Source organism: Xenopus laevis, chromosome 3S (genome assembly GCF_017654675.1).
Source record: "Xenopus laevis strain J_2021 chromosome 3S, Xenopus_laevis_v10.1, whole genome shotgun sequence".
Classification (NCBI taxonomy): domain Eukaryota; kingdom Metazoa; phylum Chordata; class Amphibia; order Anura; family Pipidae; genus Xenopus; species Xenopus laevis.
In genome coordinates, this window is record NC_054376.1 from 38,148,921 (window position 1) to 38,168,703 (window position 19,783).

At 40.8% G+C, this 19,783-nt stretch overlaps 1 protein-coding gene across 1 annotated transcript in view; it reads left to right on the top strand.

Annotated features, from left to right (window-relative positions):
* LOC108712815 (proprotein convertase subtilisin/kexin type 6) overlaps nucleotides 1-19,783 on the top strand; it is a 105,547-nt gene that overhangs the window by 17,916 nt on the left and 67,848 nt on the right. The window contains exon 2 of the mRNA XM_018255267.2: nucleotides 18,616-18,720. Coding sequence (XP_018110756.1) covers nucleotides 18,616-18,720 — 105 coding nt within the window. The remainder of the gene's footprint in view (nucleotides 1-18,615; nucleotides 18,721-19,783) is intronic.

Sequence of the window (19,783 nt, forward strand, 5' to 3'; positions counted from 1 at the left end):
TGAATTTGCCCTCATCCTGCTTACTGTATATTAATGGTTAATAAATGTGCTCAGCACAAGGGAATATTAATGTAATGCGATTTCCTCCATTCCTTTAGGCATTATATTTCTGTAGTTGTCACACTAGCTGAATGGCATTTTAACTGGCCGTGCATGAGCTGAGACTCTAATTTGGATTCCCATCTTATTATGTGAAATGTCAGATGTAGGACCTCCAAAAAAAAAATCCCTGGAACCTCAGTTCAATCAATATTTAATTTAAAAATGTTCATTTTCACTCCCATTGAATTCAGATTTATTTTGCAAAAGGCGGGGTTGCTTAGCGTGGGTTCAAATAAATGTGGGAACTTGAGTATAGAATTTTCTGACTTACAAATCCCCTAGGGCGGTAACAGAACCTAATATTTAGGGGCCCTGCAGCTCTGAATGTGAGGCGCCAGATCAATAATTAAATGCAGAAACTGATGAAACCCAGCCGGAACAAGCTCAGTATTCGAAAGCTACCAACAGGCACATCTTTCAGTTTTACAATTTAACTGTTCTAGTTATGCTTTGATCCAAATTATTTAAAAGCGTAATTAAAAATGCTGCAGTTAAGAGTTCTAATAGTCTGGTTAATTTTTTTAGGATTATCTGATCAAAGTATTGAAGCACATTCCTGAAAGGTTAAACCTCCAGCTCTATTTTAATATACTTGCTATAGCCCCTCCTTACACCACATTAAACAGACAATGGTTTCTTATGGAATTTCTTTATATTTTTTTTTAAATCCAAAAGTAATTCCTAAATTTAACAGGTTGTCTTGAAGAATTGATAAAAATGTTGAACTGAAACAGATAAGATACATGTTTTTTCTCAAGAGAAGAAGAGCATTCTGTCCATGCAATGCTGTTTGCCTTTCAAGGTTTGCATAGTTTGATTCTAAAATTCTAAATAGAGAGTGTCCCTGGTGTAGTGTGTAGTAACCAGCTTTTGTGGCCATTTTGGTTAAGGGCATTCCTGTTGTTTTGCCATTACCTTATGATTAATTTCCTGTTCCTGTTTTACCTCTTCCTGTCTAAGCTGAGAGCAAGTGTGGAACAGGGCTGTGTTATCTGCCATGTTCTAATAAGAATTAGGGATGCACCGAATCCAGGATTCAGTTCAGGATTTGGCCAGGATTCGGCTTTTTTCAGCAGGATTCGGATTTGGCCAAATCCTTCTGCCCAGCCGAACCGAATCTGCTTCCTAATTTGCATATTAATTTTTGTGAAGGATTCGGGGGTTCGGCCGAATCCAAAATAGTGGATTCAGTGCATCCCTATGAAGTATAAATCATCAGGTATTTCCAACAATAATCCTGCTTCTATGTGGCTTTTATATTCTGCTGACTGTAGGATTCGTGACAACCTGCTATGGCTGGTTCTGCAGAAATATTTCTGTTTTTCTGGTCTTTCTACAGGCCCGCCATTGAGTACTGTACATTTCTGTTCTGTACATATATCTGTCTCCATATTGCTGGATATCTACTTTATCAAAGATGCAAGTCTGTATCCCTTTTATAATTTCCTGGGTCTTGGTGACAATATTGGATACAGAGATATTACCATTTCTCCTTATGTCTGCAGGACATTTAGTAACATGTTTAGGTGTCCCCCTGTTCACCCAGTAAAGTTCAAAACGTAACAATTGTGTGCTGTTTTCCTTCTGAGTACCGTATATATATATGTTGCAAGTCAAAATTTGTGGCTGCTCATTTATGAGCATCTATATGTATTGAAAATGCTCCAACCAACTTCTTTGTCTGTTTTAGTTAAACGTCATAGTTTATCTTGCTCCTTGATTTGATGGAGTATTGAGGCCTTGCATATTTGGACTTTATATGAAAAATTTCCCATTCTTGGATTAAGTTTCTTGCCTATCATTGGTATAATTGTACCCATTTTTAAAGAGAACATCTGCACATAGTCCCATATTTTGAAAATTGATACACTTGTATATGTAATGAGGTAGCTGATGGCTTAAGAGATAAGGTTAGCCAGGGTAGGCATTTAGCCCCATTCCTATGGTAAATGGTTTTGGTTATGTTAAGAGTTCCTCTTACCCCTAGATAGATGGAACCCAAGGCTGTGTTGTGTACTTGAACTCTGAAATAAAAATCTCCCCATTCCAGGGAGATGTTGACTATCCTTGACCTAAATGAACCAGTCTTTAGAGTCTGGTAGTGTTTTTGACGAAATATTCAATAAATCAATATACAGTATCTTGTTTGTTTTTTTTGGGTTTTTTTAAAGCACAATCCTTCAATATTTTAGAGTATAATGCACTTGCATGTTATTGGTTTTCATGCAATATGTCTTTTTAAGCAAAGAGTTATGAAGGGTTAATTTGTTGCAAAATATTATTTATTTATTTATTTTTCTAATTTTCAAGTAACTAAACCCTAAACACAGTGTTCTTCAGTTAGGGGGTTATTTACTAAAGTCCAAATTATTCTGGTCAAACTTTTAAAGGGGAAAATATGTTTGTTTTTTTTATAGGAAAACTCAAATTTTTAGAGATTTATTAAAATCCAATGGTGTTAAGTCTAATCTAAAAAGTACTTCAACTCAGACCTGTGGAGAACATTTAAAAGCCATTGGCAGATGACCCGTTAACAACTGGAAGTTTTTTGAGTTGTGCTGTGTTTCCGAAAAAATCTTTCGGGCGATTTTATGATAAAAGGTTTCAAGCACAAAATCTAAAAAAAAAAAAAGACTTTATTGTGACTTTTCACGCACAAGAAAAAAACGTGTTAATTTATTGATAAATAGGAGGGAAAAGTCAAGTGCGTATTTGGTCGGAGTGGTTTTCAGAAAATAGTGGGAAAATTTTGGATTTTGATAAATAATTAATCTATTACCATGAAGGGTTTAAGGAAAATCAAAGTGGAATTGGGGATCAAACTCAGTGTCCTATATAGAGATGCAGTGAATCTGAGATTCCCAGTGTTTTTTTGCAGGGTTTTGATTTAGCCAAATCTTTAGGGTTCATATTAGTTTGGCAGAATCCTTAAAAGCGCCCAACAACTAAAAGTGATGCAATGTTTTGATTTATCTTAAATTTAAATATGCAAATTAGGGTTTGTATTTGATTGAATATTCTGCTATATTCTTTGTGGAGGGTTGGGAAGAATTCAAAAACATAGGATTTTGTTGTAAAACATTTTTGGCCTAATGTGCAGGCAGTCCAGTAACACACAACTGACACATGTAACTCAGATAGCATGTGATCAACTTTACTCCATAGAAACGTTCATACTTATACATTTGATATTGTTGTATGTTGCATCTCCCTTGCACCCTGATTTTATAATGTGCATGAATTGGTGCAGTACTTGGGCAATGATCTGAATAGTTCATTAATTAGCTTACATTTGTTTTAGTGAATTAAAGTACTAGACAAAATGCAATTAAGGGTTGTTATAAAATTACATTCCTGCTGTTGGATATCTATTGTACAGTCTTTTTATTTTGAGATGTTTTTTTACATGGAGTATTTTTTCTAGTCGTTGTCCATAGTTGCATTTGGCATTCTGCATTTAGATTTTAACTTACTAACTGTACGTTTTCCCTTGGCATTTAATAGCATTCATATTTTAGACCAGTATATGTAATTAACAAGAAACCAAGGAAACGAATTCTTAGAAAGTGACTTGAAGTTTACACAGTCATTTGGTGTGGCTTTGTACTGGGAAGCATCCTGGATACAAGTTGTTTGGAAATGTTCACTCAGAATTGGCATTTCATATTTTTTTTTTAGCTTAGGTTTACATTTTTGTCTGTTTCAACATGAAAAGAGGGTAAAGGATAAATAGAATAGAAAATAAAACCGCAGAGCACTATTATGCATTATTTTTGGTATGAAAAGAAAAGCATAGGAATATCATCTTGTTCAACCTGCTTACCCCCTACATCAACCGTTGTTTCGCCATATGTGTCCCTAGTCAGATTCTTATGTTTTCCATTCACAGGCACGGTTCTATTTTTGATCTTGTAATTCTAAATAATTTGCCCAATATTTTTAAGGTACAGATATGGTATCTGATTCATTAAGCTCCGAATTACAGAAAGACTATCTCCTATAGGCTTCATTATAATTAAATAATCCACATTTTTAAAAATGATTTCCTTAATAATAAAACCGTACCTTGTACTAGATCCAAACTAAGATTTAATTTATCCTTGAAGCAAAACCTATTGTGTTTCATGGTTTATTTATGTGTTTTTTTAATGGGCAGATTTATCAAAGGTTGAATTTATGTGAATTTTTTTTAAGCTCTAATAAATTAAAATATACTCACAACTGGAATTGCAGGTTATTTAAGAAAAAAATTGAATGTCTAATATTCAATCGAATAGTCCTGACCTGAAAATTCGAATTGAGTTTTACCTCTGGAAAAAAATTCGAATTCAGGAAGGCGGTTAAAATATTCAAATGGTTCAACGGACCTCTGCCATTGACTTGAAAATTAACTCACCAGGTTTTAGGTGGCGAATATTCCAATTAAAATAAATCTCACATTCAAATTTACATTCAAATTGGGCTAAAATTCAAATGTGTGAATTTTGACACCAAAAAAATAAAAATGAAAATTCTAATTTGCTATTCGCTGACTCTTTAACAGTTCTAAATTGATACATTTAGTTGATACATTTGTTATCTTTGTCCCTGCTGAACAGAATCCCTGAGCTTCATTAAAGGTGGCTGCTAGAATTGATAAAATAGTTGCTAATATTCCACAGCTACTGCCTAGGAATGTATCAATTTAATGTAGCAAATTGTAACCGTTCAGAATCTGCTCCTGGATCACTGTGCTGCCAGACTGAAACCCCAAAGACAGGAACATTAAACTTAAATTTTGGGACAATGGTAAAAAATAAAAGATGGAAAGCAATTGAAAAAAGTCTTTGTTTATGGGGAGCAATCGGAAAACAATTCAACTGAAGTGTTTGGAAGGTGAACAACAAGAAACACTAACCTAATCAAGCAATTGTTACTATTCAGAAATCCTTCACTGGATATTGGCTGAGGGGCAAAGCTAAGATTAGTATTATTTTTAAATTTCCTGAAAAGATTAAGAAAACATCGGGTATCCAACAGGAAAACCAAATGTGACACAGCACTAAAAATGGTTGGCAAATTACAGGTCCTTCACCAAGAAATATCTATAGTTTTAAATGGTTTTCTTGCCTGATGTCTGTATTCTAAGAAGGCAGCCATTGTTGTTGTGAACTATTAAATAATCATAATAAATGGTAAGCCCTGTTAATATGTCTTTATAATAATATATTAGGGACAGTGCCTGTGCTCACTAATCTAAAATGGTAGTGGTTAAGCTCTCAGGTTCTCATTGGGATCAGTGGGAACTGTTTTGGGTGTTTTGTATAGTTGTGGCAGCTAAAATATTGAAATCTCCTTGTTTGCCGTTGCAAACAGAGATGGTCTGTTGTTTGATTTGATAAACATAGCATTAAATAACTAGAGAAAACCTGAATTACATAATTAACCTTGTTTTAACGGGGACCTCCGTCTTATGAAAAATGGTTTTCTACTAGATGTTGGAACATTCTTTGTATTCAGGGCTGTATTTATATAGGCACCTGCCTAGGGCAGCAACTTTTGGCAGGTAGCCTTCAGGTGCCTATGTAATTGAAAAAAATATATTCAACGCAAAATTAAAAAAATCGCAGCAGAGGGAATGAGGGGTACAGGGCCCCGTGCAGTATAATCCAGAAGTGACTTTACGCACACCCATGCACATAACATAATTTCATATGTTGGGGGGGTGCTATATGGACTGGTGCTTGAATTCGGCCCCAAACAGAGGTACATTAGACCAGTCCATTTTTATGTAAATTGCAAAGTGCTAATACATATCTTTTTAAGTGGAGTGATGAGTTTTGTTACAAGGAGCCAACTTTAGGTGCTTTACTGTTTGGCTTTGCTTCAGATCCTCCTTTCTGGTCAATGACACCTTTTGTAGGTCACACACCAGAAAATCAATCACGATTCCTAGCGGCCGGCACCATTCCTAGAACAAACAGGCACTGCTATCCCAAAATGAATCATACATTTGAAGCTGGCTCTAATTAATGGATCATTGGTGCTGTTGTAACCTTCTTTGCGTGATACTTTGACTACTTTATCGTTAATTACAGCTTCTAAACAATATCGCATAGTCAGCAGCAGCGCATTACAACTAATATTTAATGAAAAGGGAATAAGTGATAATTCTTTAATGAAACCCCGTTTACTAACCCCATAAACTGGCTAATCCAGTGCAGTATAATCCTGAGCAACAGATAAAGAAAGTTATAAAATTGCCTCTATTTTTTCCCCTGCATTTAAGCAAAAATTAGCACCTCGAGAAAAAGGGAGAACATTACTGCAGGCAAAGAACCTAAGCTTTACGAAGATACATATGAGTCTGAGACACACACACTGATGCCACTTAATATAGCAGAAGGCAGACAAATACACTGTTTAAGACAGAGAATGCTATTTGGAACCAGGTGTAGCACAACTATGCCAGATACACCTGCTGCTTAATGTATTGCTCATAGATAATATTACAATTAACTTTTATGTAATTCTCTGCCAGTATGGTGTTTTTGTGTAATTATTGCTGCTAATGTTACATGGCTAAGCTTTAAAGGACTCTTTCACCTTTACGATAACTTATAGTATGTTCTAATTCTAAGCAACCTTTCCATTGGCCTTTATTTTTTAATAGTTTTTTAATTGTTTACCTTCATCTCACTCTTTACGGCTTTCAAATAGGTCACTTACCCCACCTAAAAACTAAATGATCTTGTTATTGCTACTTTGTATTACTCGTCTTTCTATTCAGGCCCTCTCCTATTCATATTCCATTCTCTTATTCAAATCAATCAGATTGCTAAAAATTGCAAACTGGAGAAGTGCTGCATAAAAGAAGCTAAATAACTGAAAAGCCAGAAATAAAAACCAGTGGCAAATTGTCTCAAGCTATCACTCTCTACATCATACTAAAGGATTCAAAGATGAACAAGTTTAAGGGAACCAGTTGGTTTTAGGGTGCAGCCTTTTGAGCAGAAGTTACCTTTGTGCTGTTTTTACAGGCATGATCCAATGTGGCCATTATTAAGGAAATAACAAACATCTAACATTAGCAAGACATTTTTGTGGGCACCCTCTGCCTTAGGACACTGTAAATATTCAGAACAGGATAATACTGTAAACTTTGAAGTGTTAAACCCAAGGGAAATTCTGGTCTATCCTTCAATAAATGGGAGCCTCCAGTTATTTGAAGAAGAAATAAGTAACATGGTAAAAGGCTCTCTAAACTCCATTCCATGAGTCTCTCTTTCTCCCTTGTTTTGTAATAAGCAAAAGTATAGATTTTTCTTTAGCAAAAAGTATGTCCAGCACAAGGCCTATTTGTTGAACTCAGGGAGTACACTGCCCCTTTCAGAAATATGTTGGATAGGTATCTTATGGGTGTCCGTGGGTCAGCATGCATGGTACAGTTCCAGAATAGAACAAAAATCCATCTAGAAAAAACTAAACTGATCCCATAAAGTTCTACCAGGATATTGTTTGTATGTTTGCCTTGATAGATGTGATTTGCTTATCATAAGTATATGGTTTTTTTTTTAGGTTCAGGCTATCGCTTTGGGAACTGAGCCACAGAGGCGTAGACGCCGTATGGTAATTTCAGTTATTTGTTTTTCGGAAATGATAGCTTTCAGTGCCAGACTTTAAGGAAATATGCAATAGGCAATGCCAATATTCATACGCTCAGCATTACCAGTCTGGTGCCAACTTACAACATACAGAAGATATGCTTGTATCTGATTCTGTACAAGAATGCGGACTACTTTTATCCTTTTGTAGCTAGTGGCTATACTTGTATTACTATTTTGGGCAGTGGGCCCATTCTTGGGTAATTACTCAGCTGGATCCCAGATTGTTGGGTAGTGAGTGGGTGTCGCTATACAGATGATGTCCCATACAAAACCTCACAAACGCTTCATTGTGGAGCAATGTATGAAGCTCAAGCCCTTGTTCTTTATTCCATATATAGTAATTGGTCAAGCAAAATGGACCTAGCAGCTGTTTTGATGATCACTCTTTGGAGGAGTACATTGGCTGGCACTTGTTTCCATGGAAACTGAACCATCAGTGCATTTTAGTAAGATAATAATGGCATTTACTGTGCTGATAAAAAGGCTTCCTTGTTGTCTTTCTGTAACGGGCCCGAAGGCACAGTAATAGTGTAGACCAAAGAGGAGACCAGACCAGGTTCGAGGTACAAAAGGGTTTATCCAAAGAATCGTCAAAAATACAGGCAAAAGGTCAGACCAGGCAGAAGACAAGCAAAATCGAAGAACAGGCAGGAATCGGTACACAAGAATCAAAATAGATAATAACACCCAGGAACACTGTAGCAGGAACCTATAGTTGGGCAAGGACTGGAAGGGGAAGTGAGTTTAAGTAGTCCCTGGGTTGGCGCCAAATTTTGACGCGCTTGCGTCAGACGCAGACGCCAGCGTCCCCACGCTGACGTCTTGACGCCGGCGCCCGATTTTGACGCCGGCGTCCATTCCGTCGCCGACGACCAATCCTGGACTGGGAAGGAGATGAGGTCATAGACCTGTGCCCGGCAGGAGCCATGTGGTGAGGCAGGCGGTCGCCATCTTGGACGCCATCTTGAAGACTTGGAGTAGATTCCATTACAGTACCCCCCTCCTTAGGGGGGGCCTCAGGACCACCGAGTCTAGGGGAGAGAGGGAATAATTTATGGAATCTACGAACCAAGATGGGCGCATGGACATCTGAGCTCCTGACCCAGGAGCACTCTTCGGGACCGAACCCCTTCCACTCGATGAGATATTGAAGAGTGCCCCTGGAAAGACGAGAGTCCAAAATCCTCTTCACTTCGAATTCCTGGTGATTGTCAACCAGGACTGGAGCTGGGGGAGAAGAAGAAGAAGAAAGAGACACAGCAGGCTTAAGGAGAGAGACATGGAAGACATTCGGGATCCGCATCTCTGGGGGGAGTTGAAGACGAACCGCCACCGGATTGATGATTTCAATGACAGGATAGGGACCGATGAATCTGGGACCAAGCTTTGGGGTAGGAATCTTCAGGCGGATGTTACGGGTGGAAAGCCAGACCTTATCACCAGGAGCATAGGGCGGAGCAGGAATCCTCTTCTTGTCGGCAAACCTCTTTTGGATCAGAGAGCTCTTCTGTAGATTAGAGGCAACAGCAGCCCAAATCGCCATCATGTGGGCAGCCTGGTCGTTGGCGGCAGGAACATTGGTGAGGAGAAGATCCTGGGGAAACGCCAATGGATTCTGACCGTAGACACAGAAGAAAGGGGACTGATGTGATGAAGAATGCAAGGCGTTGTTATGGGCGAACTCAGCCCGGGGAAGGAGATCCGACCAATCGTCTTGGCACAGGGAAACATGGCAGCGAAGAAATTGTTCCAACGCCTGGTTCACTCTCTCAGCAGCTCCATTGGATTGCGGGTGATAGGCAGAAGAAAATTGTAAAGAAATGTTGAGAGCTTTGCATAAGGATCTCCAAAACCTAGAGACGAATTGTGAGCCACGGTCAGAGACGATCTCGGCAGGAAACCCATGGAGACGAAAAATATGATGGATGAAAAGCTTGGAAAGTTCAGGGGCAGAGGGAAGTTTGTGGAGGGGAATGAAATGAGCCATCTTGCTAAACCTGTCAATGACAACCCAGATGACAGTGTGACCGGAGGAGACAGGCAGTTCCACAATAAAATCCATGGCAAGATGAGTCCAAGGACGAGATGGAATAGGTAATGGAAGAAGGAGTCCTTTAGGGGGAGAATGTCCAGACTTGGAAATGGCACAGATGGTACAAGAAGAAACAAAGTCTTTGACGTCTTTCTTCATGGATGGCCACCACACCAGGCGAGAAAGGAGTTTGGTAGTCTTCTCTACTCCGGGATGACCAGCCTGTTTAGAACTGTGAGCCTGGGATAGAATAGACTGGCGACAATCAGGAGGAACAAAGGCAACCCCTAGAGGAATATTGTCCGGAGCAGAAGCTTGAGCGGAAAGGATTTGCGAGGCCAAGGAGGGAAATAGGGCAGCTACGATCTTGGAGGAAGGCACAATGGGTTCAGGATCTTCGGAACAGGGAACTTCAGGGATAAAACTTCTAGACAAAGCATCAGCCTTTCTATTTCTAGAGCCAGGACGAAAGGTGATGACGAAGTTAAAACGGGAGAAGAATAGTGACCATCTGGCTTGTCGAGGATTCAAACGTTTGAGGGACTGGATAAATTCGAGGTTCTTATGGTCTGTAAAGATGGTCACGGGAATGGAGGATCCTTCCAGTAAATGTCTCCACTCCTCCAGGGCGAGTTTCACTGCCAATAACTCACGATTCCCCACATCGTAGTTCTGCTCGGAGGAGGAAAACTTCTTAGAGAAGAATGCACAGGGATGCAATTTCCCATCCAAGGAAGATCTCTGTGACAAGACAGCTCCAGCTCCCACATCTGAGGCGTCGACTTCGAGGAAGAAGGGAAGAAGAAGATCAGGGTGTCTGAGAATAGGTGCAGAAGAAAAGGCAGTTTTCAGGGATTCAAAGGCTTCCAGGGCTGGAGGAGGCCAGTGTTGTGGCTTACCCCCTTTGCGGATGAGGGCCAGGATAGGAGAGATTTTGGAAGAGAAACCTTTAATAAATTGTCTGTAATAGTTGGCAAAGCCAATAAATCTCTGGATAGCCTTGACACTTGTGGGGAGGGGCCAATCAAGAATTGCTGAAACTTTGGCTGGATCCATCTTGAAACCCTGCTGGGAGATGATGTACCCAAGAAAAGGGATGGAGGACACTTCAAACGAACACTTTTCCAATTTAGCGAAGAGATTATTCTTTCTTAGACGAAGAAGAACTTCCTTCACTTGGGAGCGATGCTCGTGGAGATTTTTGGAAAAGACAAGAATGTCATCCAGATAGACAACAACACTTTGCCCCAACAGGTCTCTGAATATATCATTCACGAACTCTTGGAAGACCGCGGGGGCGTTACATAGTCCAAATGGCATGACTAGATATTCATAATGCCCATCTCGGGTATTGAAGGCGGTCTTCCATTCGTCCCCTTCACGAACTCTAATGAGGTTATAGGCACCCCGAAGATCCAGCTTGGTGAAGATCTTGGCCCCTCTTAACTGATCGAAGAGTTCGGAGATTAGGGGGAGAGGGTAACGGTTTTTAATGGTGATTTTGTTTAACCCCCTATAGTCGATGCATGGTCGCAGACCTCCGTCCTTCTTTTCGACAAAGAAAAATCCAGCACCAGCAGGGGAGGAAGAAGGGCGGATGAAGCCTCTTTGGAGATTTTCCTGAATGTAGGTCTTCATGGCAGCCGTCTCAGAGGGGGAAAGAGGATAGGTGCGACCCCGGGGAGGCATGGAACCAGGAAGAAGTTCGACTGGACAGTCATAGGGTCGATGAGGAGGAAGAATCTCTGCAGAGTCCTTATTGAAGACGTCAGCAAAATCTTGATAGATGGACGGAAGGGTCAACTTGGGAGAAATAGAAGAAACTTTGATAAGGGGCACAGCAGGCAAACAGTTCTGTTGGCAATAGGGGCTCCAGCGGGAGACTTGAGCGGAGGTCCAGTCAATGACTGGATTATGGGTACACAACCAGGGGAGCCCCAAAACAAGTGGAGTTGAAGGCAGTCGATGATTAGAAAGGCCAATCTCTCCAGATGCATGGTGCCCATGTTCGACGGTGGTTTGAGAAATAATGGCCGAAGACAGAGGGCGGTCATCAATAGCCAAGACTCGCAGAGGAGAAGCCAAAGGTTGTAGAGGAACCGCATAGCGAGCAGCAAAAACTCTGTCCAAGAAATTTCCAGCAGCACCAGAGTCCAGGAAAGCTTGCACTGGGATCTTCTGGGAACCGAATTGGATCTGTGCCGGAAGAAGGAAACGTTGAATAGAGGGTTGGGGAGAATGACAAACACCACCCAGATAGGTCTCCCCAAACCTACCTAGGTGCTGGCGTTTCCTGGCTTCACAGGACACTCATGGGCGAAGTGTGATTTGCCCCCACAATACAGGCATAGGCCGGCAGCCCTTCTCCGTAGCTTCTCCTGTTCGGAAAGACGAGCCCGTCTGATCTGCATGGGTTCCTCAGTAGATGGAGCAGAGGAAGCAGAAGCCGCAGGAGTAGGAGAGGGGAAAGCAGAAGCCGGATTGAAGAGTAGGGGTCTCTGAAAGCGAGGAGCCAGGGTGGATTGGAACCGGGGATACTTCTTCGAACGCTCTCTGTCGAGCTCGAGTTGAAATTCCCTCTGTCGGGTGTCAACCTTTATGGCCAACGCCACCAGATCCTCCCACCGAGAAGGAATTTCCCGGGAGACCAAATCGTTTTTGATCCGCATGGCTAGGCCGTTGTAAAAGGCGGCATGGTACCCATCATTGTTCCAGGTGGTCTCCGCCACTAGGGTGCGGAACTCAATGGCGTACTCCGGAACAGAGCGAGTGCCTTGCTGGATCTGGAACAGGCGAGCAGAGGATGCCGTAGCTCGGCCAGGGGCATCAAAGACAACCCGAAGTTCACGGATGAAGGCACTGGCATCGTCAATCAAAGGATCCCTCTTTTCCCACAAAGGTGATGCCCACTCCAAAGCCTTCCCCTGTAGGCGAGTAATCATGTACCCCACTTTAGCTTGTTCAGATACAAACTGACCTGGCAGCAGGGCGAACTGGATCTCGCACTGGTTGATGAAACCTCTGCATGCAACAGGATCGCCGCTGTAGAGGGGAGGCGCAGGAATGCGAGGTTCCGAAGGCTGAAGTGGGCTTGCAGGAATGGCCACAGGGACCGGGGCCACAGGTGACAACGCCGACAACTTGTCCAGGATAGCTTCAAGAGCCTGACCGAAGTGTGTCTGCTGGGCTTCGTATGACTGCATGCGGGAAGCCAAACCGCGGATAGCACCACCGACATCAGGTGGAGCTGGAGTCTCCTCCGAAGGGTCCATGGCCCAACTATACTGTAACGGGCCCGAAGGCACAGTAATAGTGTAGACCAAAGAGGAGACCAGACCAGGTTCGAGGTACAAAAGGGTTTATCCAAAGAATCGTCAAAAATACAGGCAAAAGGTCAGACCAGGCAGAAGACAAGCAAAATCGAAGAACAGGCAGGAATCGGTACACAAGAATCAAAATAGATAATAACACCCAGGAACACTGTAGCAGGAACCTATAGTTGGGCAAGGACTGGAAGGGGAAGTGAGTTTAAGTAGTCCCTGGGTTGGCGCCAAATTTTGACGCGCTTGCGTCAGACGCAGACGCCAGCGTCCCCACGCTGACGTCTTGACGCCGGCGCCCGATTTTGACGCCGGCGTCCATTCCGTCACCGACGACCAATCCTGGACTGGGAAGGAGATGAGGTCATAGACCTGTGCCCGGCAGGAGCCATGTGGTGAGGCAGGCGGTCGCCATCTTGGACGCCATCTTGAAGACTTGGAGTAGATTCCATTACACTTTCACATCCTGCAATCTTTGGACATTGTTGAGGAAAACTTTTGTCAATTCGTGTGTTCCACCTAAGAAATAGTTCTGGGAAAAGTTGAAAATATTTGAAAACCAATGTGGGTTATTAAAAGAGAAGGAAAGTCATCCTGCACTTGGGGGTGCCAAATGTTAGACACTCCCAAGTGATTGTATTGACTTACCTGAAACCCCAGGCCAGTGCTCCTATAAGCAGAAAACTGCACCGGCCCGGGGTTATACCAGTGAGCACCACCGAGCGATTCTCTTCTGTCTTCCTCTTTCTTCACGCATGCGGAGTAGAAAAAAAAGCTGAACTTTAAGTAAAAAGTCAGCTATTTCGTTCAACTGCGCATGCGTTTACCCCAGGAAACTTGAAGCAAGAGAAGCCGGAAGATGATCGATCTGTGGTGCTCACTGGTATAACCCCGGGCCGGTGCTGATAGGAGCAACGGGCGGGGGTTTCAGGTAAGTCAATACAATAACTTGGGGGTGCCTAACATTTGGCACCCCCAAGTGCAGGATGACTTTCCTTCTCCTTTAAGGGTGAACCTTGCATTCATGTTAAATATTAATTGCATACTTTGGCAGTATATAAAAAAAAATACTACCCCAGAACTATATCTTTCTTTTCTTTTTCAAAAAATGCCTATCTTTGTAGGCAACCTGACCCTGCATTTTTTGGGGTGACTATATCACTAAAAATATTTTTATTTTTTGTCTCTCCTTGAAAGTCATTGGCAGTGACCCCCAACTGACGCTGCGCTGCTTACATATTCAGAAACTGGTGGACACTCTGGTGACTTTTAAAGAGAGCTGCTGAGAAGAAAACCTTGAGTTAGCAGTCTAAAATTGCCAATATCTTAGAAACCACTAAAATAGAAAAATATTGAATATTTCAGGTGAATATGGATTCATTTTTTGGGTATAGATCCCTTTTAAAATAATTTTATAATTCAATTGTTTCATCATGCAGAATATGAAAATGTATGTAGACCTAATCCTTACAGAACCCAGACACAATCACGGATTTATTTTTTTGCTAATTAAAAGTCCATTTCCGTTGCATCTTACAATTAGCCGTTATTCACTGGCTCAGTGGTACAGAAACCCCTTTGTAAAGCAAATAAATGGCCAAGTCGATTCAGTAAGAGTGAGTCATTGTTTGAGTCACCTATGTACATGTGAGGATGTCCTTTAAAAGAAGCATTATTGCTTCAAGGAAAATATACTATTTATAAATATGGTTTATAGTCTCTTTATCTTATTTGATTTTATTGTGCACTGTGTGCAGCCACAATTTCAATGAATAATCTTATTAAAAAAAAACCCTCTAAATCAACCATAGTCCTTTTTAAGCAAATCGTGCTCATCTGTACCTCATGTGAGGATAACTAAGCTGCATAAATCCATATTGGTGGCAAAATAGTCCTATTGCATTAGGTTTTTTTGTTTTTTTTTTAGAAGATTTAAGGTTTAGATTTCACATTACATGAAGACCCGTTATATGAGAGTCCCCATCATTCCACATGATTGATCTCATACCTGTGTACATCACAAGAAGGATAATAAGGCATTTGTCTGGGTATTGTAAATAAAGCAATTTTTCAACACATGGCTGCTCCTGCATGAGAATATTGCAGCATTTCAAAGTTTTACCTCAGTTAAAAATATCTGAATCTATAGTCATTGTTTCACGGGTAGTGTCAGGGCCAGACTGGGGTGTCCAGGGCTCATGGGTGCTGCTGTTCTCCTTAACCCGGCAATCTGTTCAATGTTGATGTGCTCCAAAATACGTGTCCAGCAAAAGGATTGAAATAGCTTTGTGCTAAATGCTTAAATCTTTTTATCCTGTTTTCAATATTTAGAATAAAGTAAGCTTGTTTTGTGTTTGTTTTTTGTTCTTTATTTGAAGCTGAATTAGGATGAGTGGTTGTGTGGGAAACATTTTGCTCTCCGGTTAGAATTCTTTGATTTTGTGATTTATTACTATTATGCAAGGTCCAGCCAGGGGTTATTATGCCATGTGTATTTATTTTATTATGGTAGTTGGGTTTAACAGGAAAATGTAATAGATTAGTAGAAGAAGGAATGAAATTAGGAGGGTGTTCTATTTGTTTCTATTAGTATGTGGAAATGTGGGTGTCAAAAGTATAAAATGGACTGTGCTATTTAGCTCAACGATGCACGGAGAGAAATTATAGGAACGTGATCAAAGAGCTTCATAATTCTTGAATGTAAAAGTGGAGCTAAAAAAATATAGTAAGTTAAAGGCTGGGAGGAAGCTCTATGCCTGCATTCTTAATAAGAATGAGATTATTGTGGATAATAAAAGCCTAGAGCTATTGCTTACACAAATTAAGTGACTGATTATTCAGAATATTGTGAGCTGCACCACAGTATATGGAGTCACTAAAAGATTATGAATTGTATTAGTGTAAACCTTATTGTATTGTCATCTTGTAACCCATCATGCAAATTCAGATGCCTCTGGCACCTAGAAGAATGACCACTCAAATTACCAAACCATACAGTAAAAGAAGACCTTGGCCTGTGGACTTTAAATGCTGCGCTTAATTATGTACCACAGTTAAGGTACTGTTGGTATGAAACTTTCTTTGAAATTAAAATGTTACCTTTTTAAAGTATGTAAGTCTAAGCAACTTTCCAATATACATGAATTACAAATGTTGTATTTTTTCCCTTAAAGGAGAATTCAACCGTAAAGTAAAAACAAACCCTCCCCCCAGCCTAGCTGCTACCCCTAAGTCTTTATTTACCTCCCGGTGCAGATTCCAGCGGAGTTCACGGCAGCCATCTTTAGCAGCTTCAGTAATCTTTGGAATGAGACTGGCACTTTGGCAATTTCCGTAAGTTTCTGCGCGTGCGCAGTTGTTGTGAACAAGAAGATTGCTCCAACTATGCATGCGCCGCTACGCTGGTCTCATTCCGAAGATTACTGAAAAGGTTGGCTGCCGTGAACTCTGCTGGACAGAATCTGGACCGAGGGGTAAGTAAAGACTTGGGGGCATTTGCCGGGGTCACAGCTAGGCTGGGGAGGGAGGAGGTAGGGGGGTCTATGTAGGGTAGGTGGGTAGGGTTTTTTTTACTTTACGGTTGAATTCTCCTTTAAGGTTGTTTAAAGTGCAATGGTTTCAATTGTTTTAAAATGTGTAACTTTCTTTAATCTATATAGCATAAATATATGGACACCTTCCTGTCCAACATCTCATTCCAAGGTAATAAAACAGACATTACCAACTACTCTTCTGGGAAGGCTTTCCTCTAGGTGTTGGAACATTGTTGGTGGGATTTGCTTACACTCATATGAGATTGGGCAGTGATGTTGGGCAATCAGGTCTGACTTGTATTTACATTCCAATTCATCCCAGAGGTGTTAGGTTGAGGTCAGAGTAGGCCACTAAAGTTATTCACTCCCATCTTGGCAAACCACATTTGTATTGACCTTACTTTGTGCATCGGGTTATTATCCTGTGACAAGAATGAAATTGTAAGATGCGACACCGTTGCCTTCAAGGTATTGCTTAAAGGAAAACTATACCCCCCAAACAATGTAGGTTTCTATAGAAAGATATTGCGTAAAACAGCTCATATGTAAAATCCTGCTTCATGTAAATAAACCATTTTCATAATAATATACTTTTCTAGTAGTATGTGCCCCTGGGATCGTAGGATTCACTGTACTCACAACCATACCAACAAACCATACATGTTAGGTCACATGAGCCAATTAACAGACAGAGTTGTGTCTTTTGCTTCCACACTTCTTCCTGTTACAGTTAGAGTTGTAGTATTTCTGGTCAGGTGATCTCTGAGGCAGCACCCATACCATCACGAAATGGTGGCTCAAGGCAAGAGATGTAAAAGGGCAATATTTACTTAAATATATATTCCAGTTTGGTAAGATTCTTTAATATGCCACTTAATATGATATGAACTAACTGTTGCTTAAGTGTTCATTTTGGGGGTATAGTTTTCCTTTAAATAGCCCATTCTGATAATTAGAAGGGTTGTCCGTATACTTTTGCCCATATAGTGTATTTTGGATATGAAATGCTTAGTATGACATCTTTCCTTAGGCAACATTTTTGGGGACGTACGCACCCTTTTAAATGTGTTTGGTCATAGTAATGCAGCTGTGTGAAATGTGGGAGTATTCAGCAAAGTGACAGTCAGGATGCTGTACAAATTGTACTTAATGTTGATGACGTTTAATTGGCCAAGATGTGAGTTCAATTGGAATTTTTTTTTTCCAGTCAAACTTTGCCTGGTGTGTTCTAGTTGCTTACAGGAGGGCAGTTCTTGCCTGGCATTTGTTGACACTGTTTTGTTCCCAGGAGATCTTTGTGGCTTTATAAATGTAACTAGAGATAACAACAAGCTGGGCCATGATTGCTTTTTGCGGGCTTTAATATTTTAACTTTATGGAGATAATTAGGTAGAAGCACAATTTATAGACACAGGGGCATGTGGTGGGTGTTTTCATGTTTCAGAACTGCTGTAGAGAAGCCTGCCAAGCTGAAACCATTTGTGGTGGAAAAATATTTTCCAGCAATACGTGATAATGAATTAATTCTGACCTTAATGTCTGTTATTTCCATTGTTAATATTTCTTAATTGGTGCAATTATCGATTTGTTTTCTTAGGACTCTGTAGAAGCTTGTATTCATAGGTACCAAAAAGGTCTCTAGATTCATTCCAGACAGTAGACTGTGCCTTAAAACATCAAACACTCCTTAGTGTCCTTATCTGCTAGCATGTTCTAAATTCTGGGACATGCTTAGGATTTTCACAGGGGAATTATCTAATTTTTTTACTTCTAATGAACAAGGTGGTATTGCTTTCATAATGGTAGAAATTTGCTCTGCGGCAGCTTTATCTTATCCATATTTGTGGTCTGTTAATTTCTTTGGTACCTCATATACCCTGCACTTTGTTGCACAGTTATAACAACTCATATTCCAGCTTTAGAAAAGCTACATTTATTTTATATTTTTCTTTATCGTTGTTTTCCTGCTCATCTTTTCACAGATTGGAAATCTGGAGAATTACTACCATTTTTATCACAGCAAGACCATAAAACGTTCCACGTATGCTAGCCGTGGCACGCACAACTTTCTCAGGATGGATCCAAAGGCAAGTGACTTGTATCTGCATATATACTACCAAGGAAGGAGAAATTTGAGTTTGGTGTGTGTGTATAGTGGTCCTTTGATTCATCCAGGCAGATGTCCTCTTTTCCTGGGTACATTGTAGTTTGTGTTTGCCAAGTAGATGGCAGGGTTTAAAAGTTTAAAAGGGAAAGCACGCATGTGCTCCAGGCTCTTAGTTGCTCTAGGAGCAAGAGATAGTGACAGGGTAATTTAGTGAGCAGCTTTCTTGCTCCAACAAGGAGATTAGTTGAGGTCCGCACCCTTGCGGTGAACAAGCTGCCAGACAAGGACATAAGGGGGCGAGCTCAGTAGCAAGAATAGTGCCAAGGAGCAAGATACATTGTGGGATCCCTAGTGCTGGGGCTTATCACCAAGATGGGTTTCACTACCCCTTAGAGGGATCTACTTGCAATATCCTAAAGTGTGATGGTTTTCCACTGATTGAATGTATAAGAAGATATTATTGCCTGAAAGCTGTGATCAAGATACCTGTCACTGTCCAATAAAGAAGTTATTTATTTGAAGCAATTAAATAATTAGTGGCCAGGGTTCCCCTATACTTTACTTACTTCCTTAACAGCCCCCCAGGAAGAGAGCTTAGGTGCCTCTTTCTGTACTGCCAATTGGTCACTGAAGTCTATGGGCTATATTTATCAAAGAGTGAAGTTAGAGGTCACCACAGTCCTCTAGAGTGAAATTCCGCCACTCTCCATTCATTTATATGGGATTTTTAAAAGAGTATTTATAAATGGGTGAATGTTCATCCTTTGATAAATACGCCTTTCAAAATCCCATAGAAATGAATGTAGAGTGGCGGAATTTTACTCTAGAGGACTGTGGCGATCTCTAACTTCACTCTTTGATAAATATACCCCTAAGTCAGGTACAGCTTTACAGGGATTGGATGGGTGAAGTTTGATCTTCCCCTGCAGCCTATCCAATCCCCATGCAGCTATCCTATCGGCAGTAAAGAAAAGCTGTTAGCATGAAGACGATGCCGGTGTGTAAGCTCCCAACCACCCTTCCAAAGTCTTCAGCTTGTTAAC